This window comes from Centroberyx gerrardi, chromosome 9 (assembly GCF_048128805.1).
Source record: "Centroberyx gerrardi isolate f3 chromosome 9, fCenGer3.hap1.cur.20231027, whole genome shotgun sequence".
Taxonomy (NCBI): Eukaryota; Metazoa; Chordata; class Actinopteri; order Beryciformes; family Berycidae; genus Centroberyx; species Centroberyx gerrardi.
The window spans coordinates 23,590,093-23,601,269 of NC_136005.1; the positions used below are offsets into that span (position 1 = coordinate 23,590,093).

Genomic DNA, 11,177 nt, shown 5'->3' on the forward strand with positions numbered 1-11,177 from the left:
GCATTGGACCTTGGAAAATATCTGGATTTAAACATGAAAAATTAAAAATTGAGGAGCCCTACATCATCTTCAAAGCATACAGGGCTGACTTTACTCTTAGGGCTCTAATGCCAGTAATTGAATAACTTTAGAAAAAAGTGAATGCCAGTAACTTAGGTCTTGACCTACTGGACTGGAACTGAAACGCTAACTATCCTGTTTTCCCAAAGAAAGTAAGTATGTCTTTACAATACGTATGTGTGGGTGTTGCCGTGCCTGTATGTGTCAGCATTTAAAAATTCAAACAAATTGCTAAAACTAGAAATCTGGAGGCCTTTAGACAGATAATGTAGCCAATAAGTCAATGAATGAAAATGTTATCTCTAAAGCAATTACCAACTTTGATGTAATGTTCCTGGCATATTGAACATATTTTTCCACCTTGGAACCAAGAAATGACAAATTTTGGTTTTGCCCTGGGACACATACTCTTAGTTAAAGAAACCAGCCACTAGTACAATTAAGAACTTTAAATAGGACAGCATAATGAATAAAAAACAAAGAATGAGTGAAAACACCCGTCTCTCACCAGGTCGGGCAGGAATGCTGAGCAGGACGGGTGGCGACGTGGCGTTGGAGATGCTGACGGTTACCACGGCGACAGAGCTTGTGGTACCGTCGAGAGCGACAGAACACATGAGGGAATCTTCTGCTGCGCACACAACAGGATTATCAGCCGCAGCATCTCCATCGTTCACATCTGTGTTCTCTTTCTGAGACCTGAGAGTGGATGGGGAAAGACTTCACTCACTCTGACCTCTCAGTGGATATAAAGTGTATTGCAACTTGTAATATCGGGATAAAAAACAATGTAATCAAAACTCATAATGTAATTAAGTGTCCATAATGTAGTAAAAGCTGGACTCATAACATAATAATCTTTTGGCAGATAATGTATTAATGTATTACGTTTTATTATATTACAGTGAGTATGAAATAAGATCATGTAATTGTAATGTGTACCTGTTGAATTTATTTTGAGTGTCATATTTGATGGAAAATATTTAACACATTTTTTCAGTTGGCTAGGCTTTAGGTGTCAATTTTGTAATAGTTGCCATTTTCCATCAAGACAATTACCCATTAAAATGATGATGTTAGTATCTTACTGTAGTTGAGAATTATTACATTTACCTAAAAACGGCAACTAATGTGTGACTGTCCTTGTGTCTGTTATGAAGTGTGTGTTAGATGAGCTGTGAATTGGCCTCTTTATCCCTGACACGGTGGGCCTGGAGTCAGTTTGTCTGTCAGTGTGTTATCACACAGCCTCCCCTCTGCTGAACCATGTACTAACACACACTAAACCCCGCTGTGCAGAATGAAAGGGTTGCCATTCAGATCACACACACACACACACACACACACACACAAACAAGGACGGAGTGCACACACACACTGACTCACTCACACACTCCCATCTTTGCCCTTGGTGCCTGAAGCATGTCTCTTGGGAAAAAAAAGCTAGGCATAACAAGCAGGATGATGAGACATGAGAGAGACTTCAAACAGAGCCAGAGTATAGCTTCATACTCACACCAGGCGCTGCAAGCTAATTGCCATCAAGCCAGCATCCAACATGTCTGACGGCGTGGTGCGAGACTTAAGATCGCAAATTACATTTTCCCAATTCTCATCAATTCTGCACAGGATGTCCAAACAGGTGCCTGGAAAGAAATTCAGTTTGCATGTTAGCAGTGCCAGCTGCACTCATTTACACCAGCGACTATCACCTACACACATAATGAGGACTTCTGAGAAAACGCCCTGTCTGGATATTCTGAGAACTAAAAGCCTTGCTTGCAAACTGTGAATGAATTACACAGAATGAATAAAAAAAAAAAAGGAAGTGGGACACTGAGCCAAAGTCAGCATTTTGCTTTTAGCTCATGTACAATGTTTTAATGGAGTTCCCATAAAAAAATCACTTTAAGGCAAAAGAACATCTTGTCATCTTGTTCATTCTGGCTGTCATGTTAAACAAATGGCAAATGTAGCACACTGTCTCTTCCCTTATACTTTGGACTGTATGTTTACACTAATCTCTACACACACTACAGGGTTTGCACTCCTATAAAGTGCCTTAGAAGTGCTGATTTGAGACCAGTTTGCATATCAAATCTGGGTAAAACTCATAAAGACATTTGAAACTTCCACTGATCCTACATCAGTATTCATGTACTCAGTAAGTGATTTGTTCAAATTTAGCCCATTCAACCCTGGTGCGTGTGTGTAACAGAGAGCTGAGTCACACCTCTGTCTGTCTAATGCCACATAGAGCACATAGATCAGCAGGGCCAGAGCAGCCCCTTAGCCTCCCTGGTTAATTATCAGTGTAGATGTGAACCTGGAAGGGCTCAGCTAATGACCATTGATTAGGATGCGTCATAGTGCCTTGCAAATTGATCCAACAAACACATCTTCCTCTCCTCCCTGCTGCCTCAACACGGCCCACCTCCACACTGACATCAAGTGAGCGCTTCATAACTATGACTGTAGCTCACTGTAACTGGCCCCCGTTCGCTTTTTAAACTCTTCTTCTCTCTTTCTTTCACTGCTTCCAGCCTTGCTAGAATTAAGTGGTGCTGCGCTGTTTGACTGGGATGCTGTGTGTTAAATCAAAACACACAGTGGTGTTTCCTAGACCACCTGGTTTGATTCTGGTGGAGTGATAAATGGAGCGGGGTATTCCTCAGGAGCCAGACTATCTTGTGGATTGATCGCAGTACGAGACTCGTACGGTCATCCTGTCTGATTGGAGGCTTGGAGGAAGGGGGGCCAGATGAGAAGCCATTAAAGTCTCATAAGCTTGGTAGGTGTCTCTATCGGTGACAAGTGACAGGTGCTGCAGGCAGAATCATAAGGCTCAGTCACACTATGTTCCTGGTGAATTCCACATAGGAGGCTTATCACTTGAATTGCAGAAACCATGGGCTTGACCTGCACTATGTAACCAACTGAGCTGCATATGTGCCTGTTTTTCACACAACCTCTCAGCTGTTTCTGAATGGTTTCCTCCCCCCAAATCTCATGTAATATGAGGGTTTCTTTGTCAATCCTTGCACAACCCCTTTCAGCATTAGTTGCGATTTGAAAATGGGCCAAAGGTGTTGATTTTTTTAAACTATAGTTAATATAGAGATAAACATTCTACTGGATGCATCCAGCTTACCATTTGCGGACAGTAATGGACTGATGCGGATGTGTTCCACTAGTACGAATGAGCCTATATTATTAACAATGGCTGCTATGGAGCTCCTGGTGAGCTTTTACATTACTGTTACAGTAGAAGTGTCACTACTGCCATAGTATCTGTTATGGGAGAAGCGGAAGTCTTAATGCATCACAAAAAATGACAAATGGACACATAGATCCTTCTTGCAAATATGGTAAGAATCTTTGACTGACATGTACAAGCTGGTCTAGTTTATTTAAGTTTATTTCTTTTTTTACTTTTTTTTTACAATGTTCATCTTGGAGGGATGAGACACTGATCATCTGTAAGGCAACAATGGCAAGGATTAAACCACTAGAAGGGACCAGCAGGTCAAAGTGTCTGACTGTTCAAGTCAATATAGCTGCAAGATAGTCTGGCTTGTGAGGCTCGGTATTGAGTAGACTGTTATTTTACCATCTATTCACTCCAGATTATCTTGGTTCAAATCCACACTGTTGTAGTTGGAGAAAATGAATAAGGTGAAACTTAATTAGACACTTACCGCCAGAGGGCTCATCAATTATATGAGAATGTGATGCGCTTGTCAAGCTCCTGAAGGTGCAGTGAGGGTGTGGGTGGTCTGATTCAGAGCGGTTCCTCTCCAGTCTGCGTGTGCCGTCTCCCTCCACAGTAAGGTGGGCTGTAGGTGAGTCACAGCACAGCTCATCCTGCCATGGGACGTCCAGGCCGCCTCCTTGGAGAGAGCCTCCATCCACAGGCTCCGAACACACAGTACCTGGTCACACAGACGCAGGGAAGTTAACTTAGGCTTTACACATATTGACAGGGTATCTTTACATCTTGAATTCTGTGTTTTATTTCTCTTCACCAGGCATAGTCACATTATGGGAAATATGTTTTGATTTGACTGAAGAACTGATACAAAAACTATTTCCCCAGATTGTAACAAGTGTCAGTTGAACAAAAATACTTAAATTTCAAGATGCCAAGGTCTCCCTTTGTGCCAGCATAGAAACCAATTTGGATGGCTTTTTGATGAAATCACTGAAACCATAGCTCTACAGTCGATCACATATACAGTATATTCATATGTAAATTCAGGAATGGAACATCCAGGGAGTGGATTTTGAGCAATAACCCCGGCTGCAATATTTGGCTGCATCTCCATAATATTATTTTTGCATTTAGTCTGAAAAACTGGCATGAAAGAGGTTTGACATAATTTGACTTACGATCAACACGAGAAAAATGAACAAGCAAAAACATAATGTAGCAGACACAAACAAGGGCATCAGTTTCCTTACTTATTACACTAAACATATTTCAGCTGTTGAAGCCGTGTTTGAGTCCATCCTGCTGGCAAGATCTATCAGTGTTTGATGTTTGATGAGCAACAACAATAACTTTCCTATTAAACTGAGGTCGCTGAAGCAAAGTCTTCTCTCTCCTACAGCCTTTGTATCACAACCTCCTTTCACTCAGAACACTGTGGATTTGAATACTGAATGTTGTTCTGCAAGCACTTCAATTGTGTTCAATGTCAACGTGTTTCTGCAAGGCGTGATTGATTGCCGAAATTGCGTCCCACATGAGGAAAATTTCTGTAGAATGTTTTTGGGACAAAGCCATGGCAAGGATGATGCTTTGAGATTAAATTAGTTTTGGAGATATGAGTTATGTTCAGCTTCAGTCCAATTCTACCATACAGTCTGGTATACAGTATGCTACAAAAACCTGTTAGTAGAAATGTGTTGTAAATTAAATCAAAATATGAAACTTTTTTTTGTCTCAGCTCCTCCTAAATTGGTAAAAAAAATGTCTCAATCCCCTTATTAACATGTCACTCAATGTTCTATCATGAATCAAAGATGAATCCTGAATTACTACACCCAGGTGAATTCATAGAGTTAAAGGAAGGAACAAGGTTTAGATGAAGGCTGTTGGGACATCCTGTACTCCCAGAGAATGATGAATGATTGTGGTGTGAACCCAGTCACTGATAGTAAAATTCTGCTTTCTCCTTTATATGTGTATTTTCTGTTCCCTAAAACAGTTTCACAATGTCAACGACTGTTTGAGAGACGTTAAGCTGCAATCTGAAAGGCGCTGACAGTCTATCTGTATCTGTCTACAGGAGTCAGAGTGGGAGGGAGGCAGACACAGAAAGACATTGTTGTGCATGGGTGATGTTTACTGACTTGATCCCAGCTGAGAAGCATCTTGCATGTTTGACATTTGGCGGTGGATAAACCATATTGTCATTAAAGTGTACTGTGGTTGTTATATTGGCAGCTATCGCCTCCTGAGCTGTACACAGGGAAAATCTGTCTACTATATACTTTACTATCTACTATAAGGTGTGTCTATATGATCTCAAGGAATCAAGCTGGTATTTGTTGTATGCGTCATGTTGGTCTTCACTCTACAGTACTGGGAGATTATATGGACTTACACATCATGTACAGTATCACCTCTTCAAAACCCTAGTATCAAATAAATGTCATGTAATGAAATGTCAGTTCACGACCGCATTTAATAAACAATAACTGAAAGAGCATTGGAGGCTTATTATATCACACTGAGCTGTTCAAATTAGAGGAGTTGGACATTTGCCCCATGCTGCTTTTAGTTCACTCTTAGAATTATGTTCTATCATGGTCATTTTCACCAAAAAAGGGAAAGTTTTTTTGAAGCAAACCCACGTAAGGAAAGCTTATCTATTATTTGCAGCAGTGAATGAGTTTTTTTTTTTTTTTTTAATCTATAAAGGCCGGAAAACTAGCAGAGCCTGGGGGAAGCCATCGCAGACGGCTGAGAGATGATAGAGGTTGCTGTGTCGGAGCTGGGACTCACCATGGGAAACGAGGAAAATATGCACCAGGAATGTCAGCATTGTGGACCGAACCCTGGAGAGAGAGAGAGAGAGAGAGAGAGAGAGAGAGAGAGAGAGGACAGGATATGGAGGGATGGACAGGGAGAGAGGAAAAGAGGAGGGAGAGGAGAGAAAGAGAGAGGCAAAAGAAAAATGTAAAGACAGAAGGACAGAAAAACAGAAAGAGTAAGTAGGCATAGACAGAAAAGTATAAAGCACAAACTCTCTCTCACTCTCTCCCACCATCACTCCTTCCCTCAACATTTGACTCCCTCAGCTATTGTCTGATACTGTCTCTCTTTTCTCTCAATCACTCACTCTCTCCATTTTTTCAGTCGAGTGAATTAAAGAGCTGCAGAGAGCTGATATGGTGGGAAAGCAGCGGTGGAAGTTGCGGTCGGTACACATGCCACTGTCAGCGATCCAGTGCCAGGGACTTTAGTCACAGTTCCACAGTACAGTGGAAGAACTGGTGGACCAACTTCTTTACAGGCCTAATGACTCATCTGCCATACAATGTCCCCTGTGAAGCGTTGCAACACAGGACAGAAGACACTAGTTTGCATTGACACCAGTCTTCATGTGCTAATGGGCTGTAAAACACACACACACACACACACACACACACATACATGTATATACACTTTCAGGTACACTACCAGTCAAAAGTTTGGACACACCTGATTGAATGTACTATGTTTTTCATTATCTTAAAGCCATTTTGATCTAAAGGCTTATGTTTAAATGCTTGAAATTTGTTTCTTAGACAAATATAAATAGTAAAGTTGACGTCTATGTATGAATTTCTTTCCAAAGCCTTTGACTTTCTATCAAGGCAAAGGGCGGCTACTTTAAAGAATCTAAAAAAGAATAAAAAATAGAAGACGGTTTTGATTTAACACTTTTTGTTCAACACATAGTTTTGATGTCTTTACTATTATTCTAACGTGAAAAATAGTAAAAATAAAGAAAAAATGTGTCCAAACTTTTGACTGGTGGTGTATAACTACAAGCTATACATGCCAATTCAGGCTTGTGCCTTATTTATCTTAAGTTGTACTGCAGTACTTACATTATAGTGTTCATGGCTTAGTGAGCATGGCCTGGGGCTTGGCTGGGATGAATCTCACTGAGGAGAGAGAGAGAGAGAGAGAGAGAGAGAGAGAGAGAGAGAGAGAGAGAGAGAAGCAAAAAAAAGCCTTCAGGGAATGCTTGAGATGATGACACACAAGGATTTGAGGCAATATTGTGTTCTGACCCCAGCAGGAGTGAGGACTTACAGCGCTCCATCTAAAACCTGCAAGGAAATAAAAGGGTGGCAGAGGCAATTTTCCAGCAGAGACATTATTAGACAACAAAGGGTTTCTCAGACGAATTGTATTTCAGAGGCAGGTCCTTCACTGATAAGAGCGCCTCCCACTCTCTCATCCTTTCACTGGTAAAATACTCCAGCTGTTCATTCATGGCTAAGGAAACCAAATTCTGGCGCGCAGCACAGCGATGGGACTTTGGAATATCGTAGTGAAATCACTTCTCCATCTCCTCCATGCCTCTGCTGTCTGCAGGTCAGCACCATGTGTGTCATTTCCAAGGCCTTCAGTTAGATAACAACAAGCTATTTGCTTTGTTCTCCCACCTGAGAGGCACCGCTACTTCAAAGACGCACCATGTATTTTCTTCTAGAACATGTCTGACCATGAATGTCTGATCCAACCAACCAGCATTTCTTTAATTAAGAGATTGTGCGCTTTATTTTGGTAACATTGCCCTTCTTTTTTCTTTTTTTGTTTGTTTTACACTTGATTGTTCTTCATTATATTTTTTCCATCTAGCTTTTCCTGCCCATGTTTTTATTCACTGTGAAGTGCTTTCTCTTTTTTTCTATTGTTGTTTAGAAAGGTGCCTCAATTAAGAGTATTAACTACTGTTGATAATGTTTTTCTGATTTTCACCAAAGAACAAGAGCAGAAAGGCCCAGTAGTGGATGTGTTGCAGTTTAAAACAGGCCAGTGACCACAGCTATTAATTAATTGATATGCTGGATCACAACAAACACAGCATGCAGTGAAAAACAGAACGATGGACCGCTGCCATGGTGACACCTGCAGTGTGTGTACATCCGAACATGTACATGCATGTGAATGTGCTGAGTAGTGTGTGTGTGTGTGTGTGTGTGTGTGTGTGTGTGTGTGTCAGTGAGTGTGTGAGGTGAGCACGTGTAGATGTGTGCATGCATGTGAATGTGGTGTGTAGTGTGTGTGTGTGTGTGTGTGTGACCCATGGCATATCCACTGGAAACAACAACATCATGTCAAGCAGCCATATCAGCATGAGGACTGACTGCATGGGTGAGGGCATGAAGTCTTTTCCCACATACACACCTGTCCTCAAATCCAGGTGTGCAAAACAAGCCTTACTGATTTACCCTCTCTCCATGACAGAACACACAGAGACGTAATGATGACCCATTGTGCAGCAAGGGTGCCATGTGTATCACTTCTCTAGAAATATTCAAAGGGGAGAAAAATGATAGAAAACATCTGTGATGCCCATTAACTGGAACAGGAACATTTATGATTAAGCGACTGTAAAGCATCATCATGAGCTTGGAATGGAAAGGTTCTATCTGACATTTTTTTTTTTTTTTTAAATCAAGAATTATCTATATATAATGTTACTTTATGCTTGTGAGGTGTTATTTTGATAATATCACTCCACTTTTTCATGATAATAATGGTTAGGTTAGGATTATAGGCTTAGGCTACTTGCTGGTTTACCAACTAAATCATTAGCTTTCCGACATTCTCATAACCCAGAGTGAAGCCAGGATTTAATAAAAAATAATTTAATATGAATATGGTAATATTAAAATCCAACTTGCGAGATTAGCTTTCTGATGCGCTATAGCTGGCACTAGCTAGCCAAGTCTAGCTACATAGCCTATAATCAGTATTGTATCCTAATAGGTTATTTTTCTTTGTCTGCTGACAGTATGTATGGATGTAACCAATCTAATGTTTACCATCCCAGTTAACACAAGAGTATTAAGTTAGCCAGTTGGATGTTGAATTCCTATCAGAAACAGCAGCTCCAAAGATGGGTTTAACCAAGATGTGTAGCTTATATCTTTAATTATTTTTTTAATGATGATCCAATTTCCTACAGTGCTAGGATTTTGATATTTTGTATTCAAAGTGTCATCAGGGTGCAGGCTTGTTGAGCTATAATGATAGATTTCACCAGCCTCAATAACAGCTTTGCCAGCTGGGATGTCAAGTGTTTGAAATGTCTCAGATCTGCTCTTCCCAGAAAGAACCTTTCTGTCTCCTATTTAAAGTGCTGCATTTTTGGAATGGCTAATGTCTGTGTGACTGCCTTATTGGCCCCTATTTCCTTGTCTCCTTTGGAAACAATAACATCCTTGATCAGCTGAACTATCTTAAACTCCATTGTTTTTCCATGTACAGGGGAAGCTCTGCCCCTCTACTGTGGCCCACGGGACTCCAGCCCAACTATTCATCCCGGTCTGACTCACTCTCTGCCAGCCCCGCTACACTGCAGGCGCGCCGGGGCTTGCAGCTGCAGGATACTCCTGACGTCTGACTAGTTGCTCTCTTAGTTGTTTTTCACTAGTTTCTGCACGGAGAAACAGCAAAAATGCGAGACATGTCGTTTGATGACTTAACCCACCAGTGGGGATCCCCATCGTGACAAGTTTCACTTTCAAGAAGTGAGGGGAAAGTGTCCCCATGAAAAGAAGAAATGCTATAATAAATTAGAATGGCTGTTATAGCCTACAAATATCAAAACGCAGAACGACATTTCCCTATAAGAATGTTATAGGATTATTATAATGAAAGCATTAGACACGGAAAATACCATTAAGTAAGATGACCACTATAAACTCACTATGAGTACCACAGACACACTATAAGTCCCTATATGAATATTACAGTTGATGCACAGTAAGCGGCAGGAAAATTTGACTGAAAGGAGAAGAACCAGTTACAGAACAAACATGTAAAGTGAGATAGAAACTCATTTGTGGCACCCAAATAAAAAAAATGAAGGAAACTATCAGTACCAAGAAAAACATTCAAGCTGCCAGCCCGTCAGGACAGGGTCATTTCGCACCTCTGTAAGAAATATCTAAGGAATGCTGCCCCCTGAGCTTGGCAGCGCTTCATCTGAGAATATTACACAAGGTAAGATTAACTACGAGAACAGGGAACAGACTGATCTGGAATATGACTGCATCCTTACTTCGCTCCGGCAGGTCTCCTGTGGTTTTCTGTCCCAGCTCTTTTGTCCAAGTCGCGCAACTACACAGTTCAGGTAAGTTTGAATCCTCATTGAATACTCCTTTGGGTGGGTGTGTGTGTGTGTGTGCGCGCGCGCGCTTTTCTCAGGGAAGCGTGTCCATGGCTGAGGCTCTACCGGTATAGTGATATCGGAGAGATCTGTTCTCACTGAAATAAGTTGTTTTTCCTGTCACACACGCACACGTTACTGCAGTTTCCCTGACGTAAAGCTCAGCTCGTGTGAGGCTCTCGGCATGGGAACTGAGGCTGAGTACAGAGCTGAATGGGGAGGGAGGGAGTGTCCGCTCCGCAGACAGCGACCAGCCCACCAGGCGCTAATGCTGCATTCAAGGACTCCTCGTAAACTCCTACTCCTTAATGTGCAAGTCGTAGCCTACTTGATATAATGCCACTTCTTGTCCCAGCATTCAACATTCCACAATATAAAAAAAAAATCCATAGGCACAAGGCTACTTTACAGCGGCAGAATGAAAGGGACAAAACAAGTAGCCTATCGGGCAAGTAACTGATTATTTATTAGCCAAAAGTAGGTTATATACGTGACAACTAAAATTTACAGAAACATACAATAATGCTGATTATTTACAGAGAATGCATAATAATAACATAATAATAAAATACGCTGATTTTACCATCAGTACGGCTTCCATGCTATTTACCCCCTCAATGTCACATCTCGGGAACTTGTGTATCAGGAAATTCCCACTTTCTCAATCGTACTTACCATTGATAGGTCCCTCGTGCGCACAACTTGTAATTGCGAGAT

At 41.2% G+C, this 11,177-nt stretch overlaps 1 protein-coding gene across 1 annotated transcript in view; it reads right to left on the reverse strand.

The window, feature by feature from the left end:
• lepr (leptin receptor) overlaps positions 1 to 10,602 on the reverse strand; it is a 30,805-nt gene extending 20,203 nt beyond the window's left edge. The window contains exons 1-6 of the mRNA XM_071905289.2: positions 10,353 to 10,602; positions 7,162 to 7,218; positions 6,071 to 6,123; positions 3,759 to 3,992; positions 1,577 to 1,706; positions 569 to 759 (exon numbers count right to left, since the gene is read on the reverse strand). Of these exons, the coding sequence (XP_071761390.2) occupies positions 569 to 759; positions 1,577 to 1,706; positions 3,759 to 3,992; positions 6,071 to 6,123; positions 7,162 to 7,175 (622 nt within the window). The 5' untranslated portion in view covers positions 7,176 to 7,218; positions 10,353 to 10,602. The remainder of the gene's footprint in view (positions 1 to 568; positions 760 to 1,576; positions 1,707 to 3,758; positions 3,993 to 6,070; positions 6,124 to 7,161; positions 7,219 to 10,352) is intronic.
• Positions 10,603 to 11,177: the final 575 nt, after the last annotated feature.